This window comes from Molossus molossus, unplaced genomic scaffold, assembly GCF_014108415.1.
Source record: "Molossus molossus isolate mMolMol1 unplaced genomic scaffold, mMolMol1.p scaffold_m16_p_4, whole genome shotgun sequence".
Lineage (NCBI taxonomy): Eukaryota > Metazoa > Chordata > Mammalia > Chiroptera > Molossidae > Molossus > Molossus molossus.
In genome coordinates, this window is record NW_023425377.1 from 103,253,579 (window position 1) to 103,272,670 (window position 19,092).

Below are 19,092 nucleotides of genomic sequence, written 5' to 3' on the forward strand. Positions count from 1 at the left end.
AGGAGACAGGAAGTCCTTGGAGGTTTTTAATGAGGAGAATGACATCATCAGGACACTATCACAGGACGCCAGCCAAGATAATAGTGTACGGATGGGCTTCCTGGTATTTGGGGGCTAGCTTTCACAGGGTTCCTCTACTTTATTTTCACTCTTTCCTTTGTCTGGACTTGTCAAATCTTGACAGCCCCCGCCCCCCCCCCCCCCCCCAAATGTGTATGTTGGCTTTAAACCTCCCACCCTCCAAGAGGCCAGTAGGTGGCAATAGTGAGCCAGCTATGAGCTTTGTAACTAACCCCACAATAAACTGGGCAGATCACCATGTGTCACTTATGGTAGAGTGTTTCCCACACCACCCTAGCTCAAACAGCCACTGGCTGAAGTCTCTCTCATTCCCTCAACCCTTCTTTATTTTTGTTCACAGACTGTTACCGGTTGAGATTATATATGTTATTTTTTGCCTTTTACCCTCCACTAGAGTGTAAACTCAACAGCAGAAACTTTGTCTAATTTGTTCATTGTACTGGATGAGGAAGGCCTAGCAAATAGTATATGCTCAATAAACATTTGATCTGAATATCCCGCAAAGGAACATCATGGGACACTGCAGATACCCTTTAACCAGTCTCGGGGTGCATATTTGATTAAGCATTATTTCAGGAATTTTTCCAGGATAATCCTATAGAGTTTCTGTGTCAGAACTACAGGCAGTTCATTTCAGGAAGATATGAAGAAGAGGTGTGAGAAAAAATCTTCCATCCCATAGTGAGATGGTGAAGTATTAAATATCCATCAAGTGCTAATGGGGAAATTAACCTAATACAGCATATTGGGTGAGATCCACAAGAAGTATTGATATGAGATTATCAAATAGTTTTCTGACCCAGAGGGATGTATGATTAAGCAACTGGTTTCCTGGACTTGGGTGAATAGACTTTCCTCTGTGTTGTTCATGAAAGATGAAACGCCATGTTCTGAAATTGACTGTTTCTTTATGGATGAGCATGTCCTCGTTACTCCTGCCGGAAGACCATTTCTCAGCAACTTACTGGCACAAGAGTTATCAACCAAGAATGTGGTTGACACTCTGGTCTTCCTTGCAAAACATTCAGTAAATATTTGGGCTTTTACAAATCATATCTTTGTTTACCAAGTGGAGGTCACTGCTCCACCACTCAAGGTAAAGCACACACAACAATCTCCATTTCAAGAAGGGTAAAGGATGTCACCGTCCACAGATGAAGCAAGGTTCTCCAAAATGTCAATAAAAAGTTAACTTTTATACACAGCATATTCTTTATGGATTTAACTTTGAATGGAAAGAACTATAGGTGCAATGACAGCATATTGTAAACTAGCAATATTGGGATAGGAAACTAACCCAAGTAGTTAGAATTAAACACAAAGATACAGGTGATAAATATTTCATTTGCCGTCATTCAAGACACAAGCAAATGTGAGCATTAAGTAAGAGAAGATGTCTCTTTGTTGATCTCATAACATTTTCTATTCTTTCTGTCGTCTCTCTTTGGAAATATTATGTAATTATTTTTCCTCAAAGATCACTTATTTGACAAAATCACCAGAATTTTCATCAAACAGAGTACTATAACTTGGCCCCTTTGTTTTGTTTTTACCACACTCACTTGCTCTTGTGATTATTCTGCTGATCACATTTAGTGGTGAAAAATTCTTTCAAAGGGTAAGGGGTCTCAAATTGTCATTTATGTAAAGTTGTAAACAAATAAACACACCAGGAACTCAGTAGCAGACTAATTTGGCACAGGAAACACTTAAATCTAACATCTCCATTGCAATTTGTCTCAATCCAGGGTGGCCACAGAACATTTAATCTCCAGCCAGGATTAAACATGGCTGATGCTTGATCATTTTTGTCTCTGGATGGAATTCCGATTGGGGCGATCCTTCTTTTTCCGGGTACTTGCTTACTTAATTTTCTAAATCCCAACCAAAGCACTTTTGGACACCCCTTGGCCTGATGCCCCAGTGAACACATCTGATGGGGCTTTATCAAGTGAAGAAGCTCCAATCCCACCTTGTGGCTACCTCATCCCCCTCCCCCCAGTAAGAACTCCATACTGTGTGGCCCATATTGGCTTTCTATCTGATTTACACAGTGAAACTAAAAGCACATAGTTCATAGACTCTCAAAAAACATTTTCATTTTCACTTTCCTTGGACTATTTTTATAAACAAAGCAAATATGCTAATAGATAACTTTGTTTCCCTTTAGTGAGATACTTTTACTATTAGTTTGGACTGATTTTCAACATGTCAACAAATGATTTTCTTCTTGCCTTTTTTGAGGAAATCTAGTTCTCAGGAGTCAGATTATACATTTAGCTTAGGTCTATAAATAATGGACTTATTAGAAAAATGGACATATCATTGTCAGCATTGATTCAAGCGTCCTGGGACCTCCCAATGGATGTATCTTTCTTTAAAGTACTTAGAGAATTCAGTTCATTAAGTTCTATTGAACTTGAGCCATGGAGTCAGCATTGAAAAACTCTTTCCACCTATAATTGGACTGAAAATACAAACATTATAAAACAATTAAAATCCAGGTTTGAGAAAGACTATAAAAGACCACCCAGCCACCTTTTTTCTAACCCAGAGAAGAAGAGAGATTAGATAGACATAGATCGATGCAAATATATGTTCATATAATCTCATACACACATCATATTTTAAAATCCATAACCTTTGCTAGAAACCCATTCCATCCATGAGTCACTTTCATACTAACATCTTCTGTCTGTATGTCACTTTAGATCATGAAGTGCTTCATGAAGATATATATATAGGTATGGTTAAGATACAGGCATTGGGCCCATGGATCAGAATCCCTGTTCTGGAACAGTGACCTTGCATACATCCCTATAACCTCTCAAAGATTCTCTTCATTTATAAGATGCAGATAATCACATCTCCCTCTAGGCTTGTTGTGAGGATTAAATGAGAGAACATACAAAATAGCAACAACTGAACTACAGCATGACACTGAGCATTAAGAAGATGCTCAAAATCGGTGGCTCTTTCTATTATTCCTTTAGGCCTACATCATTTTTTTTCCCAGGTCAAGAAGTCTTAAAGTAACTCTACCAAATCACATAAGAATTCAGGACACAATTTTGGAGCATAAATGAACAAAACAGACAAGGAGCTCGTAGAGTGACTTATTACTATACCTGAAGACTGTTAGGAATAGATGTTATATTTTCAAGTCAGAACATAAACAAACCCATTGACCTCTGAATTAAATTAAATGATTGTTTTGGCTTAAATACTACCTGTGTTCTTTTCTCGGAAAACAAACCTGGAAGTAGAGGAAATGTGATTTAAGAAATACTCTTCTTTCCTGGAATTCAGTAATCATTTATAATTTTTCAGAGGAAACAAACTGTCCCACGCATTAAAGAGAACAGCTAGTTAAACTTTAATAAACGTAGTACTGAATGCAGGGCCAATGTAGGTCACTAAATCCCATTTTCTCTCAGAGAACATCTTATCTAATAGGATTTTCTCTCTCTCTCTCTCTCTCAGAATGTCTTTTCTTTAAAGTTGTGATAACACATCTCAGGTTCCAATGCAAGTCAGCAAAAAGCCAGGAATACAAGTATTAGTAAAATTGAATAAAATAGAATTTCCAATTTCTTTAAGTGTTTATCAACCTTGTACATATAAGATTATATATTCTCTATCTATAAGATTTACCACCAAGTATCTTAAATTCAATAAATTAGTATTTTATGGTCTTCAGCAAGAAGAATCACACTGTTCAACATGCTGTATTTGACACACTTTGCTTGAACTCTCATGGGAATTATACCTTCTCACAAGGCATGCGGTCTAGTTCTATTATCATTTCATCTTTGATTGATGGAATTAATTTAGGTGGAATGTCCACCTAAATTCAACAACCAGGTGCTTTCTTCTCTGGGAAGCACTACAGAATCAGCCTGCAGTGAGCAGCACAGATCACTTACTAGAGACAACCTTCTGTAGCTGGAACAACAAAGCTTGGTCCCCATGAACCCAATCTGCCAATAATAGTTCCTCTACAATAAAATACCTGTTTATACAGATGCCAGCTGTCAGTTTAAAACATTTGGTAATTCATAAGCCTTATAAACATTTGCTTAATACTCTCTGGGAACCAGGCAATGTGCTCAACAGATTATTTCATTGAATCCTGGTGACAGTCCTTGAAGTATTATTATAAACAATTTTTTTCTATTTTGCTAATGTAGATACCAAAACTCAGAGAGATTAAGTAACTTGTACTAAAATGACACAGTAAGTTGTACAGATGGGATTCAAACTTTAGAGCTCTTAACAACTACTATTGCACATTCTCTTCAAATCGAGTTATACTTTCTTAAAAAGCAATTCCTTAGTCACCTTTTTTATTCAAATAAAGCCCAGCCGGTGTAGCTCAGTGGTTGAGCATCGACCCATGCACAAAGAGGTCATCGGTTCAATTCCCGGTCAGGACACATGCTCAAGTTGTGGGCCAGATCCCCAGTAGGAGGTGGCATGCAGGAGGCAGCCAATTGATCTCCTCTGTCATCGTTGATGTTTCCACCTCTCTCTCCCTCTAAAATCAATAAAGAAAAAATATAATATATTCAAATAAAAAGTAATAAAAATAATTATTAGTGTAACAAATACATCATTGTGAATAATCAATAATTACATATTTTAATGATATGTATTTGGATATAGGTAGGTAATATGAGCATATAGTCAAAATTCTAAGTATACAGAGAAATGGAACCTTTCCCCCACCTTCTTTCTCTGTCCCGTACCTCTCCACAGAGGAAACGTTGGTAGACTGTGCAGTGTGATCTGGAAATGATATTCAATGTGTGTATATGTCTTCTGTTTTCTTTTAGTATTTTGCCTTTGATTTTGTATATAGTGGTTTGGGGTTTGGTTTTGGTTTTGGCTGGGAAGAGATTTATTTTAATGTAGTCAAAATTCATTCATCTTTTCTGGGAGTTTGAGTTATATTTAGAAAGATCTTTCATACTCTAATATTATGAATGATTTCCTATTTTCTTCTAGTACTTTTGTGTATTCCTCTTTCATATTTCAATATTTGGTAACCTGTGATTTATTTGGGCATAAGAGGTTAGCAGTGCATGCCACTTCCTTTTTTCCCGTGTAGCCTCCCAGTTTTTCTCACGCCATAATAATGCCATGTATTTAATAATTTTCTCTATCTTCACTGACATGTAATACCAACTTTATCATACCAAAAATAAAAATATATCTAGACCTTTATCTTGATTACACTTACCTACCTTCTATGGGCCAGTATCATATTGTTTAAAATATTGTGGATGTATAATAGGCTTCATATTTAACAGATATTCTTGTCCTCATTCTTCTTGTTTAGGATTTTCCAAGATTATTTTCTTTTTCTCTTAATTTGAGTTTTAGAAACAGCTAATCTAATTCTTTAAAAAGGGAAAAAAAATAAGAAAACCTTTTTTATAGTTTTATTGGGATATTAATACAGTTCTAAATTATGGAAATCCTGACATTTTTATTCATTCTTTTTATTTAGAAGTAGAACATGATTTTCATTTTTCCAATTCTTATTTATAACCCAAAAGTATTGTTTGAAATTTTTAATGATATTGATTCTATTACTTCTTAACCTTTTCCTTAGACAATTTATCTAGTATGTGAGTGAGTAAAATCCTGAGTGTGATAGCTATTATACAGAAGAGGGCTATTGATTTCTGATTAGTAATTTTCACACATCCACTTTATCAATAGTTACTTTCTGATTGATTAATTACTATTTATCCTTGCCAAAGTAATTTCATTTTGCTTTCAGAAAGTTTGAGAGAGATTAGAAGTGTAGACTTTAAAGGCTTATTTCTAGCCCACTTCAATTCAATGTCATCAAATCATTACTGAGTGTTAAATGTTTCTACACTGGGTACAGTAGCCAAAAATAAGTTTTGCATCGAATAAGGCACACACTGCACGTATATAGGAAATTACATGTTTCTATAAATGCTCTGAAAGAGGCACAGCTGGCCTGCAAAGTTTGCGTTTTTACTTTGGAAGGAGTAGGGATCATGAAACAGGACCTTCAGGGTGTGTAGAAACTTCCCAGGCAGAGATGCGGGAGTGCGTGTGAAGGCAATCCAGGCCGAGGGAGGTACGAGTAAGAAGAGGAACACAGTCTGAGAATACTATACGGTGCACCTTAAGGGGACATGATGTGAGTCCATGAGAGAAAGGGCAGCAAAGGTAGGAAGGGGCAATTGTTGTGTTTTCCATTCATTATGGTGGGAGATTGGGAGTCCTGAAGGCTTTTGATCAGGTGAATGTCATAATCAAACTACATTTCAGGAACTTATTCTGTCAGCAGTGTGACAAATGGTTTGGAGCAGGAACTCTCTGGAGCGGAGGAAGGGGGATCAGTCAGCTGGCCTTGTAGACAACCAGTCTGGACAAGAAATAAGGGGCCTCCTCTAGCATGTTGGCAGTGGAAATAGAAGGAATAAAATAAAATAAAAAAAACTGAAAATAGTTTTAACAACAAGCTTTAACAACTGATTAGATAAATAGATCAGAGAATAAGGAAGATTGTGACTAATCGGCTGGTGGTCCAATGATGTGATTGGCAGTTACAGATAAGTCAGAGAGGAACTATTAAAGAGGAGAGAAAAGGCCACAGATCTGGTTTTGATACATTCACCATGTTATAATAACTATTAATTGTTTACTGAGTAGGAACATTTATCTTTGCTTCAAGTCAGAACATAAATATTCCTTTGTAAAGATTTAGGATTCAAGTGTTAGCATTTCTTTCCATCTAGACACATTTCTCCTACTGATGTATTTAACCAGAATCTGCAGTAAACTTGGTTTCGGAGGAGGCAGCAAAGCACAACTGTGGATTTTCAGTAGGAGATGATGATAAATGTGTTTTCCTAACATACCAGGGAGTGCTAGAGGCAGGGCCAACGGACAGTCCTTCCCAAGCAGGTCCTTGTACCCATTAACTCCGGCCAGGCTTCCGGTCACACACCCAGGAGGTGCATCTTTCTTGTCCTGCCTCCAGGTTGTCCTCTGAGGTGACTAAATGGAACCTCAAGAAAAACAAAGTCGGCTCCTGACTCAGTTCCCCTCTGTGGAAGATGCGGTGCGGTGCCTTCCAACTCTTTAAGGCAAAGGGCCAGTTGAGCTCAAGAGCTCAGAGGGAGCTGAGAATCTATGAGAAAAGTCAGCATATGGGTGAAAGGGGTTGAAAGGTACAAACTTCCAGTTAAAAAATGAGTAAGTCCTGGGTATGTAATGTACAACATGGTAACTATACTTAATAATAATACTGCATTGTATAGCTGAATGTTGCTAAGAGAGTAAATTGTAAAAGTCTCATCACAAGAAAAATAACTGTGTAACTATGTGCGGTGATGGATGTTGACTAGACTTATTGTGGTGATCATTTCACAGTATATATAAATGCAGAATCATGATGTTGTACACCTGAAATTAATACGATGTTATATGTCGGTTATATCGCCATTTAAAAAAAAGGAAGGAAAAAAAGATAATGATCAACACAGAGGGGCAGGAAATATATTTCCAGTGTCATTTGTTTCTGGGACCTGGTAGAAAGCAAAGTCTCCTCTTGTCATAGCCACAGGTTAAAAATAATTATGTTACCTAATCTATAGGCGAAGAAAGTGCTTTCTGTAATTTGGATTGCACCAGGCTCCATTTTAAGATTGGGCTGGGTTTCCTCTGAGGGAGGTCAGCTGGCTGGGCTTGCTCTGGGGGAGGTCAGCTCTCAGTGTTTGCTCTTTCAGTGGGATACTGGAAGAGGTTGCCTCATGCACCCTCCCAGGGGCCCCTCCCTCTTCTTAGCAATACCTAGTGCTTCCCTAGGCTTTGCAGATGAATTGGCTGCAAAGGAGAAAGGTTCAGCTGGGCCAAAAAGGAGGAGCTTAAACCTGTGTGCAAAATCTGGGAACCTGACAGAGCATAGATTGGGGGCCAGCTTGAGGTAAAAGAGACAGGAAATACATCTCCCACCTCCCGGTAAGAAGGTCCCGTGATCAGCTCCAGCCACTGAAAGGCCATCCTGGCCATCCTCAGAACTTACATAAAGAGGCGGTTGGAGCCTGACAGCCACAGTACTGATACTACAGAGCTCGGAGCACAAGACACCCTGACACCATGAGTTGGTCCTTGCACACCCAGAGTTTAACTCTCTACTTCTACACTCTTTTGTTGTTCTCTTCAACATGCCTAGCAGTAAGTGTACTCTCTGTAAGACATATTTGTTTTAAGTGAAAAGCTGAAAAGTAAGAAAATGTATGATAACTAGTGAAATTTCTGTATTTTTCTCCTCCAGTATATTGCCACAAGAGACAACTGCTGCATCTTAGATGAGAGATTTGTAAGTCGTTTTTATGTTTCTCACTATGTTTGGACTGCAGAGGGGCAGGGAAATTCTCTCACAAATATTATCTGGCATTTTAAACTCTCTCTCTCTTTTGCTTAACATAGTTTAGTCTTGACCTATTTGTATTCATAGATTTTAAGTGTAGCTTTTATGAAGATTTTAAATCACTCTGTTGTATTTTCAGGGGAGTTATTGTCCAACTACATGTGGAATTGCAGACTTTCTGGTTAATTACCAAAATGAAGTAGAAAAGGATCTGCAGGCTTTGGAAGAGACGATGAGTCAAGTTGAAAACAAAACAGGAGATGCCAAAGAACTGATCAGATCAATCCAAATCACCTACAATTCTGGTGCTCCACCCAAGCAAAGTGAGGAGCTAAACACTACTCGAACGTTCCTTTCTGCTGTTTCAGTGGTTCTGTTTGCCTGAGCATTTTCATCTCTGATCTCATGTTACAGGTAAAATAGAAGCTGCTACTAGGGAGTCCAGGCAAATGATAGAAGATATTATAAAGTTCGAAGCATCAGTTATATCCCATGAATCAAATATTCGGTAAGCATGTTTGTTTTAACTTGCTCTCCAAGAGTGATTTATTTCTTATTGAATATTGCAAACTTCAGTGGAATTAGCCTTTTCCCCCTACTTTTAATATCTAATTGTCATTATGCCTGACCATCTGGAACACATCGGAAATAGCCTTTTTAGTGCAATATGTATTATATTGGGTTACGATTACTTTGTAATGATCACATGGGAGAAAGGTATTTTAGATGTCTTCAAATGCCATTATGACCATATTTATCAAAATACTTCCCCACACCCATCTGTCTTTCAACATAAATTCAAATGGGAATTTGGGTGCAGAGACTAAAATTCGCTGTGTAAGATTGTCAACAAATTGGTGGCAAGGAATTAGCAAGCAGGGGCACAGAAGTTAAGAGACTACAAAAGTTAAGAAACTATGTGTAATAAACCTTATAAAGCTGTGTGTTGGTCATGGCACAATGAATGTGCTATTATGTACTCTCTGCCCTTCACTTGAAAGTAAAATGTCTCTCTCAGCTCCCTAGGGACTCATTAACTTCCTGAACACAGGGTCCCTGATACAGTTTTCGTTTCTTTCTCAATTTTTTTGTCTTAATTGTTTTCAAAGCGGCATAAAAAATAGTGATAAATGATGGCTGGGGAGAAGTGGCCCAGGAGAGATTTCTCCTCCTCCTGGTATCAGAGGACCATGGTTATTATTGCTGTAATTGTTATTAGCATTATAATTTGCATTATCATTGCCCATCACTGAGGTTGAAGTTAAGGTGTGGTAGAGAAAAAGAGTAGTCAAATGCTTTTTCTATCCTTCTTCACAGAAAGACACAATACTCTATGCATTGTAGACAGTTTTCTCTCATTTCAGAAATGAGAGAAAACTGTCTATAATGCACAGACTATTGTACAAGCAACCCTGTAAAAAACTGCTCCCCTCAGCTGTTTCCCAAAGATCTGTAAATAACATCAAGAAGGTAATGAAGGTGGCTGTTGTTCTATTATATCTCAGACAATGTCCCAGATATGTTCTCCATGTAACTTATAGATTGTAGACCTTAAATAGGTCCTCAGTAGATCCACAGTGCAAAGCATGTGAATTACTGGACAGAGCCTTTTCTCCCCTAAGAATATCCAGTCCAAAGAATGATCACCAGGCAGTCTACTTATTAACCAGGCTCTTCACTCAATGAGGTTGTTATCTCCTGCCCTTGATAGAAATGGTAAAAATCAGAATGACCACTGTTTAATGACAATGGTATTATTTATGGACAAGGACTTTTTCTTTCTTTTTCAGAAAATTTAGAATGTTAACTCACCTCAATTAAGTAACATAATTTAAAATTTTTTTCCAAAAAATGGAGTAATTTGTCAGGAAGTAATTCTTGAAAAGATAAGGTAGAATTTTTTTAAAGATGAAAATATAAAATTATACCTTGGAAAGGAATGCTCTGTTATCTTATTCTTCTGCTTATAGGTTTTTGCAGGACATATATACTTCAAATAATCAGAAGATCCTTACCTTGAAACAGAAAGTAGTCCAGCTTGAAGCACAGTGTCAGGAACCTTGCAAAGACACAGTAAAAATACATGATACAACAGGAAGAGGTAAGTGACAGGTTGATATGGGGATTACTTTCATCAAAGCCAGTATATCAAGCAAAGGAGATTTCATGTTTTGAAGTGTACAGGAATAATTCTTTTTATTTATTTTTTTAATTAATTAATTTTTGTTACAGATGTTTCTCCTTCCCCCCCCCCCCACTGATTCCCCCCTCCTCCTCCCTCCCTGCTCTGTCCCCAGTTTGTTGTCCATATCCACTGTTCATGCATACATGCATATAAGTTCTGTGGTCTATCTCTCCCCCACCACCCCCTCTTCTGGCGATTGTCAGTCTGTACCCCACTTCCACGTCTCTGGGACTACCCCATTTGTACAGGGATAATTTTGAAAGTGCCTAGCCATTAAATCTAAAGTATCCAATAGCTTCGACTTTACTTGAGTAGCTAAAAATAGCTAGAAAGGAATGATGACATGAGAAGTAAGAAAATGCTTTGTGGGAAATGAACAGTTGGCAACTTGTTAAAAGCTCACATTCAAGGCTGGAACAGTCTTATCTGGATTTCCAAACACAGTATAGGCTTATTCTTCTTCTTCAGATTGTCAAGATGTTGCCAATAATGGAGGCAAAGAGAGTGGGCTTTACTTTATCAAACCTACAACAACTCAACAGCAGTTCTTAGTCTACTGTGAAATTGTCAATGGCAATGGATGGACTGTGCTTCAGAAGGTATTTTTCCCCCTCATCCTGTGTCTGTGATAAACACTCAAATAAGCATCTGTCTTGTACTGGATACTTTTCTAAGCACCTTGTGAACATCAACATGATGAATCCTTGCAACTTCCCTGTAATGTAGGTAAAATCAGTACCTTTATTTACAGAGGAGGAAACTTGGGCACAAGAGGTAAAGTAACTTGCCCAGGATCACATAACCAACTAGTAAGTAACAGAGACAGAATTGGAACCCAGAGTCTGTGCTTGGACTCTGTACTGTGCTGGCACTCTGTTGTACATAGTCACAGAATCGCAGTGACAAAAACGGGAACTGGAAGGGTCCTGTTTCATCAGTTTGATTAAGACCTGTGGCTGCCAATTACAAAAATGTGAAGTCCCCCAGAGGATACAGTTAAGCTGTTCCAAGACAAGGACCCTCTCTCTGTTTCTTCTCTGCCTGTCCCTGGCAGTTGCTGCGCTCCTTTTGTTTACCTCTGACCACTTTCACAACTAATCCTGCAGGGGGCGCTCAGAGGGCGTGTGTGATGGAAGCGCTGGCTGGCAGGCCGATTGAGCTGGTTGACCTTTCCATCATCAGTACAAGAATCAGCAGTATCAGGCTGGAGTTCTGAAGTCCTCTAGGTGTCTTTTAAAAACTACCACTAATTTAGAACCTACCATGTGCCAGGCACTCTCTAAGTATTTCTCTAACATTCTCTCGTGTAATCCCTGTAATAACCTTAAGAAGTAAGCATCATTATTCACATTTGACAGATGAGGAAACTGAGGCAGCTTGACCAAGTTCATTTAGTTAGAAAACGATGGGGTCATACCCTCATATTTTCACCAAATGTTTATAACATTTTCTTTGTGTGTACCGATAACCTATTCTCTCCTTTTGCCTGTGCAATTGTGTAACTAGAGGCTTGACGGCAGTGTGGATTTCAAAAAAAACTGGATTCAATACAAAGAAGGGTTTGGACACCTGTCTCCCACGGGCACCACAGAATTTTGGCTGGGAAATGAGAAGATTCATTTGATAAGCACACAGTCTGTCATGCCATATGTGTTAAGAGTGGAGCTGGAAGACTGGAATGGCAGAACCAGGTACTGTCCAGAGAGGACTTCATGTCTGAAATGTGCACTTTCCCACCATCACCAGACCAATGGCAAAGGCAGCCTGACAAATGCAAAGAGCACATCCAGCCATTTCCTCCAGAAGTCAGTTTGGTTCTTGGACAGCCCGACGAGAAGGGTCCTATGCAGGCTGGCTCTGAGTATTTTGGTACAACCTGCTGACTCTGGAACCATACAAAATAATTGCTGATATTTATTGAGTGTTTAATATTTATCAGAAATAGTATATAATTTAATCTACTCCTAATAACTCTTTCATGAGGTAGGTAATATTGTGAATCCCATTTTATTTATTTATTTTTATCCTCACCGGAGAACATTTTTCCATTTTTTTTTAATTTATTTTTTTATCCTTACCCAAGGACATTTTTCCTTTTTTTTTTTTTTTGTTCAGATAGAGTGGGAGGGAGAGAGAGAGAGAGAAACATCGACGTGAAAGGGTCACATCGAGTGGCTGCCACCCACACAACACAACCAGGGCCAGGGACAAACTGCAACTGAGGTTCACGCCCTCAGCGGGAACCAAACCCGGGTTTCTCTGGTCCACGGGCCAACGCTCCAACCGCTAAGCCAAATCGGCCAGGGCTATTTTTCCATTCTTTGTTCAGATAGAGTGGGAGGGAGAGAGATAAAGAGAAACATCTATGTGTTCACATCGAGCGGCTGCCACCCGCACGATCCAACCAGGGCTGGGGGAAAAACTGCAACTGAGGTACATGCCCTTAGCGGGAACTGAACCCGGGTCTCTCCGGACCGCAGGCCAATGCTCTAACCGCTGAGCCAAACTGGCTAGGGCGCATTTTAAAGTTTAACTTTCCCAAGGTCACATTGCTGGTTTATGGTAAATGTTGGATTTGAACTCAGGTCGTTTGACTCTACAAATTGTCTTCTTAAGACTATTCTGGTTGAAAAGCTACTCCAGCCTCTTAAGATTTCCTGGCCATCTTAAAATTAAATCAGCTAGGTCCTTTTGTGAGATAAGGCCCCCTCTATGCTCAGAGCTATTTGGGGGCTTTGAGCATTGTATACCTATTTAAAATTCAGAAAAATATCCAATCCTCTTTTTATGTCTATGAAATAATGAAATATGTTTTGTGTCCAAACACGTACTTTTATTTTTTTAAATTTTTTCACCCAGAAAGCACTGTGGTCACATATCTGCTCCTGTGAGAACATCTCATATTTTGCAAGGACTGGAGGTCAGGAAAGAAGCTAAGTATTTTCTGGAAGCCTCCGTTCATGTACCAAGGCCCATTCTTCCCTGCTCTCCATAGAATTCTGGCCCTCATTCATAATTTTCTTTTTTTATCCAGGGAGAATCTCTCTGATAGCCCAGCTCATGTTTTATGGGTCACACAGGGACCACTTCTTTTATGTGATGCTCTGGGAAGCCATCCTTATTGCCATTACCACATTGCCTTGGGAAATAAAAATCCCTTTAGGACCTCACCCTTCAGGTTATAGGAACACCCAAAGGGGCTGTAGCTCCTTCCAGTTTGGTGCATTAGCGGTCACTCACTATCAGCTCATTCCTGTGGTTTCTAACTGTGTCAATAATGCTAACCATTTAGATAAAAGAGAACATATAAAGTTAGATTCATCCATACATCTGGATTTCCTATTAGGATCCAAAAGGCATAAATCATTAAAACGGCTGAAGTTTTGAGTTCTCGTTGAGATGCTCTGACGGCTTCTAGACCCATCCTGGGTGAGGCTGATGAGCTCTGAACTGGTTCTTGCAGCCATTGCCTATTGCCAAGTTTGCAGAAGACCATTCAATGAGCACATTTCAGACTTAAAAAGCAAACTTAAAAATTCCAAACAATTGTTCTATGGAAGAGATCTCTAATGAGGCTCAAGATATGATGTCTCTATTTCTTTATAGTACTGCAGACTATGCCTCGTTCAAGGTGGGACCTGAAAGTGACAAATACCGCCTGACATATGCCTACTTCATCAGTGGCGATGCCGGAAATGCCTTAGATGGCTTTGATTTTGGTGATGATCCTAGTGACAAGTTTTTCACAGCCCACAATGGCATGCAGTTCAGTACCTGGGACAATGACAATGATAAGTTTGATGGTAACTGTGCTGAACAGGACGGATCTGGTTGGTGGATGAACAAGTGTCACGCTGGCCACCTCAATGGGGTTTATTACCAAGGTATGCCTTTCTTCCTTACGTATTTGACTTAGTGTGTGGTCTATATTTTTATACAAGGTATAAATAGATTTAAGGAAATGAGAAAGATATTAGGGGGCTTATTATATAGTTCTTGATTTTAAATCAGAATCAGATATTGTACGTATGCCTCCTATTGGTCCCTGGAAAGAAACCCACCTGCAGTAAATAGCCAGTGGTTTGTCATTATGTCTGAAATTACCACCATCAGAGTTGACACTTTGGGTGATGGTGTCTCCTTCAGATTTACCATATGTATGCTCTGGATGTGCTTGTTTAACACATTAGCCTGGTCAGCTTCATATGAGCAGTGTGTAAGATATATAACCAGTGAGCAATCAGCCAATGTCTGGAGGAATGGAGTAAAGAGCAGGAAATTGTTAAGCACAGGGGTCCATGGAATCTTGAAAGCAGAGTCTAGCCTATGGGTCTAATTACTTACTTTAGAGTGGGGGAAGGCAAGCTACAGTTTGCACTAAGGCAGGTGTTGTTATGAATACTGATTTTACTTAGCAACACTGTTGTTACTACCCAACAGCTATGTGTGGGGAAGCCCGGCTGTTGCTAGATCCCTTAAGATAAGCAATCTTACCTCCTCGGGGCACTGTCTTAGCCAATAGATGGCGTAAAGTCCTCTTTAAAATGATTTAAATTTACCCTTTGGTTCTCACAACATTTTTTTTTAAAACTTAATTTATCTTTGTGCCTACAAACCATATAATTAGAAGAAAAGTGTTTGATCCATATGACCCAGAGTAACCATTTTGATAGCCCAGGGGGCATGCTAATAATGGACTCAGACATTCCCTTACAAAATTACATGAGCTCTGGTGCCCATGGACAAGGAGAAGACAAATCAACCTAATCTCCACTTTCTAATGGAGATGTGAAATGTCATTCCAGAACCGTTTCCTGAAGTTCCTCATACTTTCTAGTACATTTGTGATTTCAGATGATTTGAGACCATCTGATCACGAACTGTGACTCCTGTCATTCCAACCTCCTTGCAGAAAGATGGTTCATTATAGCTGAGTCTAGGATGGCTAAGCTCAGGGAGAGATCAATTGGGGTAATTGGGGTTCTAGCCCTTTTAGTAGTAAATATAGTTAAAGTATGAATGTGACCAGACAGTACAACACAGATGTAAGGGGTTATTTAATAATTCATTTGTTATCATTGCAAATTGAGATTTGGGGAATCTTTAGGAATATTTTCAGTTAGGTGATAACACTATAAAGTTGATGTGGCAATGGGCATCATAATTGACAGTTCTTTGTAGACTCTCTGAGGTAAGAAAACCTAAGAGCAACGATATGTCTCTCTACAATTTGTCTTAGGTGGCACTTACTCAAAAGCATCTACACCTAATGGTTATGATAATGGCATTATTTGGGCCACTTGGAAATCTCGTTGGTATTCCATGAAGAAAACCACCATGAAGATCATTCCATTCAACAGACTCTCCATTGAAGGACAGCAGCACCACCTTGGGGGAGCCAAACAGGTCAGACCAGAACATCATGTTGAAATAGAACTTGAATAAATCATTTTACCCTGCAAATTAACTGTTCATTTCAATTAACCCACAGTGTCAGAAACTTTTCTGAAAGTTCCTTCTCATTTTCTCATACCATATTTATCAATTTTGTCTGATATTAAGGATATTTAGCCTTAAATAGAAATTATAATTTACTTTGGATTGTATTCCCAAATTACTGAAGTCAGAGTTATGTAAAAATTGTTTACTTGAAGATGTAACATTTTAGCATATTTCCTAGGTGTATATGAAATAATTGCCTTATTTTTTAATGATCACATGTCATTTTGTCTTGGTGATTTAAAAAAAAATATGTCTTAAATATTTTAGTACATACTAATAAAATAGGAGTATATCCTAGCATTTCAAATGCATAAGTATTTTTTCATATGTATTACCCCTAATTATTTATATTTAATTCCTTTTACATGGAGATAACTATATCTTTCAATATATTTTTGTTTTGATCATAGGCTGGAGACGTTTAAAAGACCATTTCAAAAATGATTTACTTTTTTAAAGGACTTTATCTGAACAGATAAATATAATATTTTTCATATGGGACAATGGACTTATAAAGCCACACTTCATTTTAAGAGAAAAAAGAACACGTTGAAAACTCCACTAACAGTTTTATGTGATAATTTATCTACATGCCATTTCAATAAACATTTTGTTTCCTACGACCAGATACATGGTGCATTTGCTTCCTTCAATTTAGTAGTTTTGGTTGGATAATCATCAGTAGTTGCTGAGTCCTCACTTGTCACTAAACGTTATATCTGCCCTTTGGGGAGTTATGAAAAAAAAAAAGAAATCATGGCTTTTGCCCTCCAGGGGATATAAGGTAAACACATGAAAATACAATAACCCAAAGTGACAAAATTTAACACAAGTCACAATCAGTGAACTAAGGTTCAGAGTACCCAAAGTACAGCTGGAGACACAATGCTGTGTGGGAATTCTCTCAGCAGAACCTTGGCTCTAGACTCCTGTGGTCAGCTGGAGGTACCCTGAAGGGACTGGGCCTCAGAGCAGAGGTTTAGGAACCAAAACCTGCTCAGTCCCTCAGTGGTCAACAATGAGGCCAGCGGGGTGGAGCTATTACTTCATTCTGAATCCATGGATATTGAGTTAGCAGCCAGAGATCTGGGAGCACCAACTTTCTGTAAGGAATAGTTAAGTCTACATAAATTGGCATAAGATTGACCTTAAGTAATTGACTGATTCAATGAGGGGAGGGTCAGGTTGTTCTAAAATCTTGAGCTTTGGCTTTGGATTCTCTTCTTTTCCACAGTTTCTTTTCTAATTCTCTTACTTCTTTGTTCTCATGAGTCCTGATTTTAAAATATCCTATTGAGAAAAAACAGTAACTATACACCTAGGTACTTGTAAAGCTTTGGGAAATAGGAATGTTTATTCATTGTTTACAGCACTCATTAAGTCATGTATCCATGAATCATTCATACAACTAACATTTATTGAATGCCTTCGTTGTACTGGCCACTATGTTGGATGTTGGGGATATATCGCACCCTAGTATCCTCCTGTCTTCCAAACCTGCTCTATTCCATCCAGTTCTCAAGTTCCCCCCAAAAAACACAATAACTCATCCTTCTGTCTTCCTTATTCCTCCCTCCCCTTATCATCAAGCCTGTCAAATCCAACCCCTAAATGTTTGTTATATTCATTTCCTTTTATATACACACTGCCACATTCTAGATGGGATATTCAACATCTCCTGCCAGGATAATGACAGTCATCTTCCTATTGTCCATAGTACCTCTAACCTTGCCAGCCCCCAACTCATCATGTTCCGAGCTACTTCTAAGCTCAGAATGCATACAATTTACCCTATAAACTCCTTTAGGTGAGAAATTTGGTCCTAGATTGGAAGAGCTATCTAAATATTATCAAGTTTTGATGTAATAATATCATGCCAGTGATTTAGCCCAAGAAAATTATTTTTGAAAAAGAACATTACAAGATCTCAGAAATATGAATATAGCCACATATTTAATAAAAGTGGAAGATTTAGAAATTATTTAGAAGATTTAGAAATTAAAAGTTAGTTTATTAGTATAATGGAATAAAAAGCAATGATTACATCATAAGCATTATATCTCATCATGAACATGGAAACATTTACAAAATAAGTAAAATTTTAAGATATAAAACAATTCTACAATGATAATACAGAAAGTATATGTGCATATACATTATAAACAAAATATAATCTTGACATATATGCATTATTTGTACATGTGTTCTCCCCCAACTAATATATAATGTAAAATTTAATAAAAATACTAACACAAATATAAAGAAGTCCTAAAGTTTTTTTGTATAGTCACTTATGCAATGCTCCTTCTAAAATATCAATTACAACATTTTTCAAAAACATTTTAGAATCCCCTGTTTGTGTTGGTGTCCCAAGTACATATTTAGTCTTCATGTTGGGTAATCCATTATTGATTGGTAAGGCAGGGCTTCTAACTTTTTATACACCCCCGCATTGCTTGACTTGGTATAATGAGTATATATTAATTTTCTAGTTAATTTTAAAACCCAATGAGGTAGAGAAAAACAGATAAACTTCAAAATTCTACTAGTTTAGTTATTAATATGCAGTGCTACACATTGAAGGGCCACAGTTTAAGAATTAAAGGATGACCCCTGGCTGATTTTGCTCAGTGGTTAGAGTGTCAGCCAGAGCACTAAGGGGTCTCGAGTTTCATTCCTGGTCAAGGGCACATACCTGGGTTGCAGGTTCAATCCCCATCCCAATTGGGGCATGTATGGGAGGCAACTGATCGATATGTCTCTCTCACATTGATGTTTCTCTCTCTCTCTCTTTCTCGCCCACCCCTTCCACTCTCTCTAAAAATCAATGGAAAATATATTTTTGGATGAGGATTAACAACAACAACAAAAAGAATTAAAGCATGAAATATAATTCCAGGCTTAA

General features: G+C 38.2%; 1 protein-coding gene across 2 annotated transcripts; it reads left to right on the forward strand.

Annotated features, from left to right (window-relative positions):
• Positions 1–8,137: 8,137 nt before the first annotated feature.
• FGG (fibrinogen gamma chain) lies at positions 8,138–16,811 on the forward strand. 2 transcript variants are annotated; one of them, XM_036241114.1, is made up of 10 exons: positions 8,138–8,304; positions 8,405–8,449; positions 8,640–8,823; positions 8,915–9,008; positions 10,471–10,601; positions 11,154–11,284; positions 12,192–12,376; positions 14,292–14,569; positions 15,925–16,091; positions 16,598–16,811. In XM_036241114.1, the coding sequence occupies exons 1-10, from the start codon at positions 8,227–8,229 to the stop codon at positions 16,610–16,612; spliced, it is 1,308 nt and encodes a 435-aa protein (XP_036097007.1). In that variant the 5' UTR covers positions 8,138–8,226; the 3' UTR covers positions 16,613–16,811. The 2 variants fall into 2 exon arrangements, with proteins under 2 accessions (XP_036097007.1, XP_036097006.1); XM_036241113.1 differs by lacking the exon at positions 16,598–16,811 and having other exon boundaries at positions 8,227–8,304; positions 15,925–16,130.
• The last annotated feature ends 2,281 nt before the right edge of the window (positions 16,812–19,092 follow it).

What these genes read in the sequence shown, in the direction of transcription:
- FGG (XM_036241113.1), top strand. Translation starts at nt 8,227, where the DNA reads ATGAGTTGGTCCTTGCACACCCAGAGTTTAACTCTCTACTTCTACACT. An exon ending in GCATCTTAGATGAGAGATTT is followed by an intron (nt 8,450 to 8,639) that starts GTAAGTCGTTTT and finishes TTGTATTTTCAG; the next exon opens with GGGAGTTATTGTCCAACTAC. An exon ending in CAATGGGGTTTATTACCAAG is followed by an intron (nt 14,570 to 15,924) that starts GTATGCCTTTCT and finishes AATTTGTCTTAG; the next exon opens with GTGGCACTTACTCAAAAGCA.